The 16,716-nt window shown below is 41.6% G+C and overlaps 1 protein-coding gene across 1 annotated transcript in view; it reads left to right on the top strand.

Annotated features, from left to right (window-relative positions):
• Positions 1-16,716, top strand: part of RAB31 (RAB31, member RAS oncogene family) — a 149,497-nt gene that overhangs the window by 73,612 nt on the left and 59,169 nt on the right. Inside the window, exon 3 of the mRNA XM_003914153.4 lies at positions 4,963-5,044. Coding sequence (XP_003914202.1) covers positions 4,963-5,044 — 82 coding nt within the window. The remainder of the gene's footprint in view (positions 1-4,962; positions 5,045-16,716) is intronic.

The raw sequence follows: 16,716 nt of genomic DNA, 5'->3' as shown, positions 1-16,716 counted from the left end.
AACCCCCCACAGATTTGGTCATAGAAGTCCTCTTCTGTGTTGATGGTTGTGCTGTGAGAGCAGAGGAGAAACATGGTTCAAGAGAGTTATCCCCTACACGTCTGGCTTCTGGGAACTCTCTGCTTCCTTCTCTCGGAGGGATATTTTCCTATATGTGCAATCAAGGAATTATCCCCCAAAGGGAAAAGTAATACGAGAGAAATATTCCACACAGTGTCACTGGAGTGTGGCAAAGCCTTCCGTGTGCAGTCAGCACTTACCATCAGGTGATCCATACTGGAGAGAAACCTTCCAAATAAAATGAGTGTGGCAAGGTCTTCATGCACAATTCACTTCTCCCACAACATCCAATAATTCATTCTTGGGAGAATCCTTACAAATGCAATGAGTATGGCAAACCTTTCATCATGAGTTCAAGCATTAATTGACATCAGAGAGTCCATACTAAAGAAAAATCATATAACTGTAACGTATGTAGCAGAGGCTTTATCCAGATTTCACACTCACTAGACATCAAAATAAGCATTTTTGATGAAACAGCAGAAATGTAATGTGCCTGCTGAGGCTGTCGCCCAAAGATCAAAACTGTAGAACATCAGAGGAGTCAGATGAGGAATATGACTTAGTCTTTAGTTCTCCAAGGTTAACTTTCAACATTTCACACTGCAGAACAATTACAAGTCAAAATATGTTAAAACTCATGACATGATATCTGTCAAAGGTACCAGGATGTTGGGCAGTGGTCAGTTACCTTCAGGTTATAAAATATTTTATTCAATTATTTGAAGTTTCTTGAAAAGACTACTTTACTGCTTATAACTTTCAGCTTGAACTTTGAAATAAAAGGGACGGAAATCCACAATATACAAGCAACTCAAACAACTTAACAGCAAAGAAAACCCAAATAAAATGTTTTAAATTGGGCAAGGAATCTGAATAGACATTTCTAAAAAGACATACAAATGGCCAACAAGTTTATGGAAAAATGCTCAACATCACTGTCATCAGGGAAATGCAAATTAGAAACCACAGGAAGATATCATCTCTCTCCAGTTAGAATGACTATCATTAAAAATACAAAAAATAACAAATGCTGGCAACGATGAAGAGAAAAGGGAATTCTTGTACTGTTGGTAAATGAAACACTGTGCACATTAGTACAGCCATTCTGGAAGACAGTATGGAGGTTTCTCAAAAAAGCTAAAAATAGAACTGCCATACAATCCAGCACTTCTACTACTGGGTATTTATGCAAAGGAGAGTGAATCAGTATATCCAAGGGATACCTGCACTCACTGATTTATTGCTGCACTCTCCACAACGGCCAAGATATGAAATCAACCCAGGTGTCCATCAACAAATGAACGGAGGCCGGTGCGGTGGCTCACACCTGTAATCCCGGCACTTTGGGAGGTCAAGGAAGGTGGATCATCTGAGGTCAGGAGTGTGAGACCAGCCTGGCCAACATGGTAGAACCCCATCTCTACTAAAGTAAATTACAAAAATTAGCCGGGTGTGGTGGCACATGCCTGTAATCCCAGCTACTTGGGAGGCTGAGGCAGGAGAATCGCATGAACCCAGGAGATGGAGGTTGCAGTGAGCTGAGACTGCGCCACTGCACTCCAGCCTGGTAGGCAGAGTGAGACCCTGTCTCAAAAAAAAAAAACCAAAACAAAACGAATTCATGGGTAAAGAAAATGTGGTATATATACACGTTAGAATACATTCAGCCATAAAAAAAGAACGAAATCCTGTCGTTCATGGCAACACGGATGAGCCCGGAGGACATTGCATTAAGTGAAATAATCCAGACATGGAAAGATAAATACTAAATGTTCTCACTTATGTGCAAGAGCTAAAAAGAAAAGAGCTCATAGAATTAGAATAGAATTGTAGTTATTAGAAGCTGGGAAGGGTTGGGGGAGGGAAGGATAGGGAGAGGTTGGTTAACAGTTACAAAGTTATAGCTAGATGGGAGGAAAATATTCTAGTGTTCTGTAGCACTGTAGGATGAATAAAGCTGACAATAATTTAGTATATATTTTCGAAAAGCTAGAAGAGAGGATTTTGGATGTTCACAACACCGAGAAATGATAAATGTTCAAGGTGATGAATATGCTAATTATCTTGATTTGATCATTACACATTGCTTACATGTAGGTACGTATCACTCTGTATCCCATAAGATGCATAATTATTGTGTATCAACTAAAAATAAAAGGAAAAAAATGAATAATCCCATTTTAAAAGTTGTATAAAAATAATTGGGAAGGACATACACCAATTTATTAGCAGTGACTATGGCTGGATGGTGAAATATGATTGGTTTTTATTTCCTTTTTGTTTTTTGAATTTCTTTTTTATGAAATACATATGTTGCTTTTAAAATGGGAAAAGTAATAAAGATATTAACATTTTTGGAATATGTTAGTTCTTCCCAGTAGTCTGGATATACATTTTAAACACTTTTAAAGAAATGAAGGAATAGATGTGGTTTTGATAATACTGGATCTTATCATTTAGAATTCTTAGAATTTCTATTTAGTGCAATTGTGGGTTGGTAATTAGAACTCTCTAACAAGCCTTTGGTTTTTGTGGGGATAGTGTGGGACTTGCAGTAGACTTTTCTACTTGGGACTTCTGTAATTGGCTTCTTATTCTTAGAGGATTTAGAGGCTGAGGAAATATTACTATGATGAATCCTAGTGGACCAGGCTGGACTATATAAAAGTAAGGGAAAGAATCCCTGACTCTTTACCTCCAAAGCCCCGGGGTCCATCTCCTAAGTATAAGAACATAATGAGGACGCCATGCGCCATGATCATACGTAGAAAATTAATTTGAATCAATGATAATATCTTGCATATAGTGTGAATTTAAAATTTTTCAATTGTTCTTAAAATATATTTTTTGGGGGGACAGGAGGTACGGGGTCTCGCTGTGTCACCCAGACTGCAGTGCACTGGGGCAATCTTGGCGCTTCACTACTAGCCTCAAACTCCTGGGTTCAAGCTGTCCTTCTGCCTCGGTCTTCTTGAGCTGCCAGAACTACAGGCTTGTGCCATAATGCTCAGCTGATTTAAAAATATTTTTTTTTTTTGGTAAAGAAGGAGTCTTGCTCTGTTGCCCAAGCTGGTCTCAAAATCTTGGCCTCAAGCCATCCTCCTGCTTCAGCTTCCCAAAGGGCTAGGATTACAGAAAAAAGAGCCACCACACCTGGCCAAATATATTTTAAAGCTGTTTTCCCCCTAATCTGGGGTCCAGCCAGGGTTCATATACTGCATTTGGTTGTTTTATCTCTTTCCTCTCAATCTAGATTCTGGAAGAATCTCCCTGTGTTTTTCTGGTTTGCTTCTCATGATATTGACTTATTTGAAGCGTTCAGGCCAGCTTGTCTTGCAAAATGTTTCACATTCTACATTTGCCTGATTGTTTTCTTACAATTAAATTCAGACTAAGCATTTGTGGCCAGAATGCTGTCTAGGTGATGTACTACTTCTTATTCCATCTCTTCAGGAGGCTCTCCTACCAGGTTGTCCCCCTCCTGGGGATGCTTGCTATTTTTTAATGAATAGGAAACTTTCTCTCATAAAAGTCAAGGCTATTGAACATTCCTAGTATTTTTATACCCTTCATGAGCACAAAGAAAATGCTTTTTTAAAGGAAATAGTAAGAAAAAGAAAACAGTAAGCGTTTCATGATCTACTGAGGCTTTAATGTCTTTTCTTTTTGGACTCAGGAGGGAGGAAAAATAATCCTTCCTTTTTTGTGGAGAAAACATAAATATGTGTTAAGCTGCCAGCCTTCGCCCCTGAATTTATGCAAGCAGGTTGGGACTTAGATGTAGTATATTCTATTAGTTGCTACTGGTGTTGGATTCATATCCAAAATTAATTTGAATCAATGATAATATCTCGCATATAGTGTGAATTTAAAACTTTTCAATTGTTCTTAAAATAACTTTTTTGGGGGGGTAGGGGGTACAGGGTCTCGCTGTGTCACCCAGACATGGTAAAGATGTAAGGCAACTTTTTTGTGTGTGTGGTGCCATTGTAAGACCAAAACCATAACATGCCAACATAGCAGCTGCTGTTTTCACTCTTGAGTATTGTAATAAGTTTTTAAAATCCAAGGTTGTGTTCTTTCCTGAGATCTGGGGGTATTTTAATAATTGAAGCTAACTGGTTTTAGAAACACAGTCTTTCTTTTTCTTTTTTGAGACGGAGTCTTGCTCTGTCACCCAGGCTGGAGTGCAGTGGTGTGATTTTGGCTCACTGCAGCCTCTGCTTGCTGAGTTCAAGTGATTCTCCTGCCTCAGCCTCCCAAGTAGCTGAGACTACAGGCACCTGCCACCACGCCCGCTAATTTTTGTATTTTTAAGTTTTATTTTATATATATATATTTTTGTGTGTGTGTGTCTGTGTGACAAAGTCTCATACTGTCATCTGGGTTTGAAGTGCCATGGTGCGATATTGGCTCACTGCAACCTCCACCTCCCGGTTTCAAGCGATTCTCCTGCCTTAGCCTCCCGAGTAGCTGGGACTACAGGTGCCTGCCACTATGCCGCCACCATGCCTGGCTAACTTTTTGTGTTTTTAGTACAGACAGGATTTCATTATATTGGCCAGGCTGGTCTCGAACTCCTGACCTCGTAATCTGCCCACCTTGGCCTCCCAAAGTGCTAGGATTACAGGCGTGAACCACTGCACCTGACCAGAAACACAGTCTTTTGAATGCCTCCTTTGTTTTGTTTTGTTTCAAAACCCCCAGTTGAACTAACAGAAAATGCAGAATATTTTCTTCTGGGTGTCATGAATCTTCTAGCCCTTTTCTCCTCTTAGTGGTTCCCAAGGACCAGGGCTTTTTGGGGTCCTGCTAAGGTGTAGCATTTAACTTGTTTGACTTGTGAATCTTTGTGAAGAAACAATGCAGTAATGTGGAGATGTTGACTCTCTTTTTCAGGGCATCTTTTATGACCAAAACTGTGCCTTGTGGAAATGAACTTCACAAGTTCCTCATCTGGGACACTGCTGGTCAGGAGCGGGTGAGTATATGCTGTGTTTTGGGCTTTCCAGTGGAAATAAGATCGGCTTCTGAAGCTTTGTTTGCATTAGACAAGACATCTTAAATGATGTTAAGCAAAAATGAAATGTACTCATGAGCTATGTGAAAAGTCTAAGGGGGTACCTAGGGTGAGGCGGGACTGAGTTCAGGTCCCCCAAATGTGTATGAGAGGAGCCTATCTCTCTTTATTTCTGTTTCTTTCCATTTAGTGCAATTGTGGTTGCACTCTTGGTTTGATTCATTTTTAGGCAGACTCACCCTCCCTTCTTGCCTCAAGGGTGGTAAGGATGGCCCCAACAGCATCCCTACACCTACCTTCAGCCTTTTTAGCAACCACCGGGTGAGCATGCACCTCTTCTGCAAGTGGGAACATACATCTTAGTGTCTCTGCGTTCTCAGTGGCCTGCCTCGGGCCCCATGCCCACTCCTCAATGTCAGGTGGTACAGTGTTCTGGGGGGTTTGGTGCCCCTACTGGTGGGACCTGGCAGTACACTGACCCCCAGAGGCAAGGGCTGGTGTCAGCCCCACCTGAACCAGGTTGTCTGGAAGTCAGGTAGGCTTAGACCTCCAAGGAAAACCTGGGGTCTCTTACTGGAAAAATGGGTCAATGGATGCTGGGTTATCAAAACAGTAGATGGCTTCTCTTCTACTCCTAATTCTCTTTCTTTGCTGAAAATGCTTACGGAGAAGACTATTTTAGAAGGTCATGCCTTTAGATTCAAAAAAGGGAATCAATGAATACTAACACAGTGTCTATTACAGGATACTTCATAATAACTGGAGCGTATATTATAAAAGTTGCTGTGTCTTGCTGTGTCTCCCAGGCTGGAGTGCAGTGGCACAATTATGGCTCACTGCACCCTTGACCTCCTGGGCTCAAGGGACCCTCCTGCCTCAGCTTCCTGAGTAGCTGGGACTACAGGCACAAGCCACTGCACCTGGCTGATTTTTTTTTTTTCTTTTGTAAAGCTGGGGGTCTCACTATATTGCCCAAGCTCGTCTTGAACTCCTGGCATCAAGTGATCCTCCCACCTTGGCCTCCAAAGTGCTGGGATTGCAGGTGTCAGTCATAATATAAAAGTTGAGGCCAGACGCGGTGGCTTACGCCTGTAATACCAGCACTTTGGGAGGCCGAGGCGGGTGGATCACGAGGTCAGGAGGTTGAGACCATCTTGGCTAACACAGTGAAACCCCGTCTCCACTAAAAATAAAAAAAAAATTGGCCAGACGTGGTGGTGGGTGCCTGTAGTCCCAGCTACTTGGGAGGCTGAGGCAGGAGAATGGCATGAACCCGGGCGGCAGAGTTTGCAGTGAGCCTAGATCACGCCACTGCACTCCAGCCTGGGTGACGAGCAAGACTCTGTCTCAAAAATAAATAAATAAATAAATAAATAAATAAGTTGAAGCGGATAGCCAAGTAGAGATGACCAATACCTTGTCTTAGCCAAGAGCTGTTAGCCTGATTGCAGTTATCAGAGTTGACGACTATAGAGTAAAATTGTAGAATTTTCCCTTGTTTGATCCAAACTCAAATGTCACCTTCTCTACCTCCCTGTTTAAAATGTCACCACCTCTTTTTCTTGCCCTACTCCACTCACTTCCTGCTTCACTTTTCTCCACAGTTCTTATCATCTTCCAATATATTATTTAATTCTCTTTATTTTGAGACAGGATCTTGCTCTGTCACCCAGGCTGGAGTGCAGTGGTGCAATCACAGCTCACTGCAGCCTCAAACTTCTGAGCTCAAGCGATCCTCTCACCTCAGCCTCCTGAGTAGCAGGGACCACAGGTGCTCACCACCACTCTGGGCTAAGTTTTAAAGTTGCTTTGTAGAGACAAGGTCTTGCTATGTTGCCCAGGCTGGTCTTGAACTCCTGGGCTCAAGTAGTCCTTCTGCTTTGGCCTTCCAAAGTGCTGGAGTTACAGGTGTGAGCTACCGTTCGGAGCCTTAATTCAATTATTGATCTGTTTATTGTCTTTCTAAAAGGAGGAATCCAGGATTCAGGATAATCTATAATTTTCTTTATCGTCTCCTAACTAATCAAGTGTTAGTTTATGTAATTTTCATTTTATCTAAATTCTCTTTCAAAACAAAAGTTCCTGTATTTGTAGATTAAAGCATTTTAAAAACACTGCTGAAAGAAATCATAGGCGTAGACACAAATAAATGGAAACACATCCCATGCTCATGGATGGGTAGAATCAATATTATGAAAATGACCATACTGCCAAAAGCAATCTACAAATTCAATGCAATTCCCATCAAAATACCACCATCATTCATGCCGGGTGTGGTGGCTCGTGCCTGTAATCGCAGGAGTTCAAGACCAGCCTGGCCAATATGGTCAAACCCTGTCTTTACTAAAAATACAAAAATTAGTCGAGCATGGTGGCACGCACCTGTAGTCCCAACTACTTGAGAGACTGAGGCAGAAGAATCACTTGAACCTGGGAGGCGAAGGTTGCAGTGAGCTGAGATCATGCCACTGCACTCCAGCCTGGGTGACAGAGAGAGACTCTGTCTCAAAAAAACAAAAAACGAAAAGCAACCACCATCATTCTTCACAGAACCAGAAAAAAAAATCCTAAAATTCATATGGAACCAAAAAAGAGCCTACATATCCAAAGCAAGACTAAGCAAAAAGGACATATCTGGAGGCATCACATTACCCGATCTCAAACTATACTACAAGGGCATAGTCATTAAAACAGCATGGTACTGGTATAAAAATAGGCATATAGACCAATAGAACAGAATAGAGAACCCAGAAATAAGCCAAATACTTACAGTCAACTGATCTTTGACAGAACAAACAAAAACATAAAGTGAGAAATGGACATCCTATTCAATAGGTGGTGCTGGGATAATTGGCAAGCCACAAGTAGGAGAATGAAACTGGATTCTCGTCTCTTACCCTATGCAAAAATCAACTCAACATGAATCAAAGACTTAAATCTAAGACCTGAAGCCATAAAATTCTAGAAGATAACATTGGAGAAGCCCTTCAAGACATTGACTTAGGCAAAGGCTTCATGACCAAAAACCCAAAAGCAAATGCAACAAAGCAAAAGATAAATAAATAGGACTTAATTAAACTAAAAAGCTTCTGCACAGCAAAAGAAATAATCTGCAAAGTAGACAGACAAGGGAGAAAATCTTCACGATCCATACATCTGACAAAGGACTAATATCCAGAATCTACATGGAACTCAACAAAATCAGCAAGAACAAAACAAACAATCCCATGAAAATGTGGGATAAGGACATGAATAGACACTTCTCAAAAGAATTTATACAAATGGCCAACGAACAGGAAAAAATGCTCAGCATCACTGATTATCAGGGAAATGAACATCAAAACCACGGTACGATACGACCTTACTCTTGCAAGAATGACCATAATCAAAAAATCAAAATATAAAAATATTGGCATGGATGTGGTGAAAAGGGAACAGTTTTACACTCTTGATGGGATTGTAAACTAGCATAACCACTATGGAAAACAGTATGGAGATTCCTTAAAGAACTAAAAGTAGATCTACCATTTGATTCAGCAATCCCACTCCTGCGTATCTACCCAAAGGAAAAGAAGTCATTACACAGAAAAGATACTTGCACACGCATGTTTATTGCAGCACCATTTGCAATTGTAAAAATGTGGAACCAGCCCAAGTGCCCATCAATCAATGAGTGGATAAAGAAAATGTGGTATATATATACCATACAATACTACTGAATACTCCTCAGCCATAAAAAGAAACTAAAGAATGACATTCGCAGCAACCTGGACGAGATTGGAGACCATTATTCCAAGTGAAGTAACTCAGGAATAGAAAACTAAACATCATATGTTCTCACTCATGAGTGGGAGCTAAGCTATGAGGACGCAATGGCGTGAGAATGATACAATGGACTTTGGAGACTTGCAGGAAAGGGTGGGAGTGGGGGTGAGGGATAAAAACTACACATTGGGTACAGTGTATACTGCTTGGGTGATGGGTGCACCAAACTCTCAGAAATTACCACTAGAGAATTTACTCTTGTAAACAAACACCACCTGTTCCCCAAAAACCTACTGAAATTTAAAAAGTAATGATAAAATAAAGCTGAAAGAAGCATGCTAAAATATGCATCTAATCTTAATCTAAAATTGTAGATGTGGAATTGCTAGTTCAGAGCCTCTGATACATACTGTAAAATCCACCTGTTATTTGGACCCACAATGTTTCACTGTTATGTTCTTTCACTTTTACCCAAGTATTGTATTAAAATGAGAAAGAAAAAATAATCCTTTAAAAAATATATATTTGCTTTCTGATGACTTCAAACTTTCTTCATATTTTTTTAGCCATTTCATTTCCGATCTGAATAATTGAATGATTATAGCTTTACCCACTTTTTTCTTGGGTAATTTGTAAGAATCTCTTACCATTAAATTATACATAATGTCTCCATTTGTTATTTATATTTTAATGTCTATTTTAGGTTTCTAACAGTCAAACTTGTTTTTTAGGGTCAAATCAATAATCTTGTCTTTTATAAATTCTGCTTTAGATTACATGCTTTAAAAGACCTTCAGAATGCTAAAGTAAATATTAATTAAAGTTATATTAAACATTTAAATGAAACATATTTTCTTAAAAAATACATTTTAAGCAGTTTTCAGAAATAAATTAGGATGAATATTCCAGCCTACAAATGCTAACCTCATTAGAATGTCTCCTATTTTTCTGCTAAATTGAGAACACAGACTTCTGTGCCCCGGAAGCAGCTGCCTGGGGCACCTCTTTAACTCCGTCAGCTGTGCCTGCCTATGCCTCAAATGAGGTGACCATTCAAGGAAAAATGTCTGCTTAGAGACCTCACTTCTTGATATGCATGTGTGTTACTTGTAGTTGATCTGCTAGTTTTTTGTTGGTATTGTTATGTAAACTTAAGCAGAGATAGTTTCTTGATTCCTTTTTACCTCTGGCTATGAAATAGTTGCTTTTGCAGCTGCCTTTAATGAGCACAATAAGTCAGTTTTGTGAAGTGCTGGCTTCACGTCAGCGATGCTTCTGCTTCTCCTGCTGGCGGACGTTCCCTGATGACTTGCTGTGCTCCATGTACTGTTCTGAGTGCCTGTGTGTACCGATGCATTCAGCCCTCTTCGCAAAAGCACTTTGAGGTAGAAACTGTCGTTACTCCCATTTGCAGGTGAGGTCATTGAGACACAGAGACGTTAAGTAACTTGCACAATGTCACAGAGCTAATAAGGTGTAAAGCTGAAAATTGAATCCAGCAGTCTGGGTCCTGAGCTTTATAGTGTTACTTTGATTGAAAAACCACACAAAAAACCATACAGTTGCAGGTAAAACTGCCCAAACTCCCACTACCCAGATACTTCCACTATGGATATTAGATGATCATTCTTCAGATATCTGTATGTGATTAATAATTTTATATCAATGGCATTGTGATTCTTTATAACCTGCTGTTTTCATTTGATATTACAGTGTCACAAAGGAGAGATTTCTGTGTCATCAAAACAGAATGTTTAACACTTACTCTAATAGACTATTCAAGGAATAGTCTTTTGATGAAACTTGAACTCTGCTAAAATGACTACTGTAATTTGTAGTTTGTTCCATTTACCATCGCAAATAAAAATACCAGTGGGAAGTTTTCAGGTGACCATATTTCTAATTATTGTGATGGCTTTTCCTAAAATTTGACTTAGAGGTTGTAGACATCTGACTCCATTGATATATCCATAATTTTAAAGAAACCACTAGTATTATATGTGCAAGGCATGACTCCACAGTAGGGATATTCTTTCTTTATACTTCGAGGAAGACGGATTTAGTTTGGGATAACGATTTCAAAGCAAACGTTTTTAGAGTCTAGATTTGTGGAGAGTGTGTGAGTGATATCCGTGTGGCTGTGTGGTCATCTGATCTCCCCAGCCCTCAACGGCCTGATTTCGTTATCCTCGGGCTGTCCTTGTCTGGTGTCCCCGGTGGAGTCTTGCATCTCTCCAGTAATGGCAATTTTTCAATTGTTTTGGCAGCTTGTTGCTGGCTTTAATTGTGCTTGTAATGATGTTGCCTAATGTTTGCGCTAAAAATAAATTCCCTGCTGTTGCTTGTGCCTATTGCTATTTGTTCTGTCTCATTAATTATTGGAGTCCAGTGAATTTTATTACCCCTCTTTAGCATCGTAGAAATCTGTTACTGTTCTTTTAGTTTTCATAATTTTAAACAAACAATCACTTTGGGTTTATGATTTGACAATATAAAGACAGATTTCTTTTTTCTTTCTTTTCTTTCTTATTTTATTTTATTTTATTTTTTAAAGACAGGGTCACACTCTGTCACCCAGGCTGGAGTGCAGTGATGCAATCATATCTCACTGCAACCGCAAACTCCCAGGCCCAGAATATCCTCCTGCTCCAGCCTCCTGAGTAACTGAGACTACCAGTGTATGCAACCATGCGCAGCTAACTTTAAAAAAAAAAAAATGGGCCAGGTGCGGTGGCTCACTCCTGTAATCCCAGCACTTTGGGAGGCTGAGGCGAGTGGATCACGAGGTCAGGAGTACGAGACCAGCCTGGCCAATGTGGTGAAACCCCATCTCTACTAAAATTACAAAAAGTATCTGAGCATGGTGGCACATATAGTCCCAGTTACTTGGGAGGCTGAGGCGGGAGAATCACTTGAACCCAGAAGGCAAAGGTTGCAGTGAGCTGAGATTGTACCACTGTACCCCAACCTGGGTGACAGAGCAAGACTCCGTCTCAAAAACAAAACAAAACAAAACAAAACAAAACTGTAGAGATGAGGTCTTGCTATGTTGTGCAGGCTGGTCTTGAACTCCTCGCCTCGAGCAATCCATTTCACTTGGCTTCTCAAAATGTTGGGATTATAGGTGTGAGCCACCAAGCCTAGCCAAAGGCATAGATTTCTGTGTCCTTAAAGGAAGAAAGCTCAACTCAGTGCTTTGCTTGTGTTCATGACTCAGTAATTTTTTGTTTGTGGAATGATTGTGCCAAGTTCTGCCTAACATACACAGCATTCTGGTTAATGCCCTACTTACTGCCCAGTAATAATTCTGTCTTATATTTGTGGTACAAATTTGTACTCTTGGAAAATTATTTTTTCTTCTCCTGAGCACAGGAATCTAAAAAGATCCTCCTCCTCTTTGTATAAGAGAGTATTCGTTCTATTTATTTTTATTTATTTATTTTAGAGACAGGGTCTCACTCTGTCACCCAGGCTGGAGTGCTGTGGCATGATCATAGCTCATTGCAGTCTCAAATTCCTGGTCTCAAGCGATTCTCCCATCTCAGCCTCCAGAGTAGCTGGGACTACAGGTGCGCCACCGTGCCCAGCCTATTCGTTCTTAATACCGTGTCTGAATGTTGCTTTTTTAATCCAGCTGTGTGTCATGGGCATCCTATCTCATTCATTCAGTGGCGATATGGTAATTCCTAGGGTGCTTCTATTAACAAAAATGTTTTATGAAAAACTTAACCATTTTCCAATTGAATCCCATTTGTTGGAAGTTTAACATTTGTAAGATTTGTGCATGATGTGTTGGTACCACCAAGTGCTATTAAGAGGGGCAGAGTGCCATTGGGCTCCCTCTGTTGTACCATCAGTGTGGCCTTTGGGAAGTTTTTATCCTGTCCTCTTGGAATGGGTTATTGTACTGGTTTCTGCTTTACGCCAAGCTGTGAACAGTACAGAGTAGCCGGTCAGCAGGCACCTTTGCGAGGATGTACACAGGAGCGATGCCTAGAGCGGTCCACCGCCAACAGAAGGGAATTTACCTGCTCAGCTCCCTGCGGGACCCCAGAGTCAACACATAGAGGGGCCTTTAGCGAGAGGAACTGAAAAGCAGCATTGGCATAAATAGGGCATGGGTTCATGGAGGAGTGAAGAGCTGGGGATTATACTTTAATCTACCAGAGGCCCCTCCTGGGTTCTCTTGCTGTATATACCATGGAGGGCCAACTTCTTCCAACCTGAAACTTTCTTCAGCCGTCTCCCTTCAATTTTTTTCCACCATGCTGTACTTCTACATAATTCATGACGTTCCAACACAAATTTCCCATTAAAAAACCTGAAGCTGTAGATCTAATGTTTGACTTTCCATGGCACTGAAGATAGATTTATTCCTTCCTTTTGGCTCAGACGGCCCCTCCCCATGTTGGAAAATGGTTTCTAAAAAGAGCTCAGTGAAGCGGCAGTAGTGGAATTCTCTGTACTTTTTCCTTGGCAAGGAGTTCTTTCCCTCACCCCCTCCTTACCTGTTCTAGACCCACACAAGCTTCTGTCTCTGAGCTTTCTGTCCTCATTCTCTGGTTGGCCTTGGAAGCAGCTGAGCCAACTTTCATGTTTTCTGGATAACCCACCCTGGAGCTTTAGCAGTTAGAAATCACATTCACTGAAAATTGCTTTTGTCCACATTTGCTTCTCTGTTGACTATCAGTATGTGGAGTATTACCAGCCTCTTTTCTTTATTTAAAAACAGCTTTACTGAGATCCGATTCACGTACCATACAATTCATCCATCTAAAGTATGCAGCTTGGTGGGTCCTGGTGTATTCCGAATTGTTCAACCATCAGCACAATCCATTTCAGAGCATTTTTATCAGTCCAGAAGGAAACCCTTTATGCATTAGCAGTCACTCCCAGTTCCCCCTCTACATCCCCCAGCCCTGAGATACTTTCCGTCTCTAGATTTGCCTAATCCAGACATTTCAGACAAATGGAATCATACCACCTGTAGTTCTTTGTGACTGGATCTTTTCACTTAGGAAAAGATTATCAAGGTTCACGTTGTGGTGTGGGTCATAGAAGTATTTCATTTTTATGGCTGAATAATATTCCATTGTATGGATAGACCACATTTTTGTTTATCCACTCATCAGTTGATGAATATCCACTTTCCCCCAACTTTTTGGCTATTATGAATAGCTGTGAACATTCACAAACAATTTTTTGTGTAGTTTTTTTGAGGCGGAGTCGGCTCTACCGCCAGGCTGGAGTGCAGTCGCGGGATCTCAGCTCACTGCAAGCTCCATGCCTCGGGTTCCGCGCCATTCTCGGCCTCAGCCTCCCGAGTAGCTGGGACTGAGGCCGCCCACCTGCGCCCGGCTAGTTTTGTATTTCTTAATAGAGAGGCGGGGTTTCACTGTGTGTTAGCCAGGATGGTCTCGATCTCTGACCTCGTGATCCGCCGTCTCGGCCTCCCAAAGTGCTGGGATTACAGGCCCAGAGCCACCGCGCCCGGCCGTAGATTTTTTTTTTTTGAGATAGAGTCTTGCTCTGTTGCCCAGCCTGGAGTGCAGTGGCACGATCTTGGCTCACTGCAACCTCCACCTCCTGGGTTCAAGCGATTCTCCTGCTTCAGCCTCCCCAGTAGCTGGGTTTACAGCTGCCCACCACCGCACCTGGCTAATCTTTTGTATTTTTAGTAGAAACGGGGTTTCACCATGTTGGCCAGGCTGGTCTCGAACTCCTGACCTCAGGTGATCCACCCGCCTCGGCCTCCCAAAGTACTGGGGTTACAGGTGTGAGCCACCATGCCCAGCCAGATGTATGTTTTTAAAAATCTCTCAGGTATATATCTGAAGTGGAATTGATGGGTCATACGGGAACTCCATGGCTAGCATTTAGAGGAACTGCCAAACTGTTTTCCAAAGTGGAAAACTAGCAGTGTATAAGGCTTTAGTTTCTCCATATTCTCACCAACACTTGTCTTTGCCTAACCTAAGGTCATAAAGGTTTACTCCTGCATTTTCTTCTGAGAGTTTTATAGTCTTAGCTCTCACTTTTATCCCTGTGATGCATTTGGAGTTAATTTCTGTGCATGTTGTAAGGACAAGATCCAACTTCATTCCTTGCAGGCAGCTGTCCAGTTGTCCCAACACAGTTTATTAAAAAGACTATTCTTTGCGCGATTGTCTTGGCACCTTTGATGAAAATCACCTGACCGTAAATTTGAGGTTCTGATTCTGGACTCTCAGTTCTATTTCTTTGATACACATTTTTTTGTCCTTATGCCAATACCACATTGTCTTGATTACTGTAGCTTTGTAGTAAGCTTTCAAATTGGAAAATGTGAGTTCTCTAACTTTGTTCTTTTTCAAGATTGTTTTGGCTATTCTGTGTATGTTGCATTTCCAAATGAATTTTAGGATCGGCTTTATCAAAACAATCCAACTGGGATTTTGGTCAGGATTATGTTGACTTTGTAGATGACTTTGGCGTTACCTGCTCCTCAAACCTTTAAATTATTAATGATAAGCAAGTTGCCAGCTGTCTTTCAACTCTTTGGAATTTACATGTAGGTTAGAAATGCTGATCTCAGAGAAAAAAATTTTGAATAAAGAATTAGGTCAGGCACAGTGAATCATATCTTTAATCCCAGTACTTTGGGAGGCTGAGGTGGAAGGATAGCTTGAGCCCAGGAGTTCAAGATAAGCCTGGGCAACACAGTGAGACACTGTCTCTACAAAAAGTAAAAAATTACCTGGGTGTGATGGTGCATGCCTGTAAGGGGGAGCCACATTCACATCCTGCGGGAGCCACGGTTTAATGCATGCAGTCAGGAGATCTGGGCACCCCAGGCTGTTCGGCCATACCACTTGTTCACCTCCTTCAGATTAACTTTGCAAGTGCCTGCCAGTCTGCATGGTTTGAAAGGTTAGGTGTTTGGAGATCATGTGCCCAGAGGGCTGGGATGCACTGGCGCAAAGCTGTGCAAAATCGCTGGGTCTGAATGGGTGCTTGAGAAAGCAAAGGAACTGGAGGCAGCAGATAGCTGAGGTCAAATTCAGGCTTCACAGACATCCAAAGAAACTCTTTTGCTCTCTTTCCTGCTTTCTTCAGGGCCCCAGCATCTATGGTCAAAAAAGTGGTTCACTATTCATAGGCTGTTAGTAAAGTCAGAGGAAATTTTGACCTTTGGAAGTTCTTGAAGAATGGAGCCTCTCACAAGCTCAGAATGAGCAGCTCCTTTCTTTTTCCTGCAGCCATTGGAAATACAGGCCCGGCTACAACACAAGCCAGCAGCACACACCAGAATCCTGTTCCTGACCTGCACCATCCCCAGCGGCCCACGATAGAACGTTTTTGTAGGCATTCCTCCTCATGGGAGAGGATAGAGTACATGCGAGTTTTTGCTCTCCTCCCCACCCCTTTCATAAGAGCACTGTGCTTTCTTTTCTTCTCTTTTTTTCTTTTCTTGTTTGTTTGTTTGTTTTTCTTTTTCTTTTTTAGACAGGGTCTTGATGTGTCACCCAGGCTGGAGTGCAGTGGTGCGATCATAGCTCACTGCAGCCTCGATCTCCTAGACTCAAGCAATCCTCCTGCCTAATCTCCCGAGTAGCTGGGATTATAGGCACCAGCCACTATGCCTGCTAATATTTTGTTTGTTTGTTTTTTGTTCAGAGACGAGGTCTCACTATACTGTCCAGGCCGGGATGACTGTGCTTTCAACCAATGCAAACTGAGATCCTGGCAAGGGAAATATTCCCTTCCTCCATGCCTCAGTAACTCTCTTGAAAGGGAAAACTGAGTGACGATTGTGTAGGGAGGAGACAGGCCGGGAGCTTGGAGATAGGGTTTATGCTGTTAAAGTGAGATAAACAGCTGTGGTGAGG

This window comes from Papio anubis, chromosome 19 (genome assembly GCF_008728515.1).
Source record: "Papio anubis isolate 15944 chromosome 19, Panubis1.0, whole genome shotgun sequence".
NCBI lineage: Eukaryota > Metazoa > Chordata > Mammalia > Primates > Cercopithecidae > Papio > Papio anubis.
The sequence above is the reverse complement of the archived record's forward strand: the minus strand, read 5'-3'. Positions and strand labels throughout refer to the sequence as shown.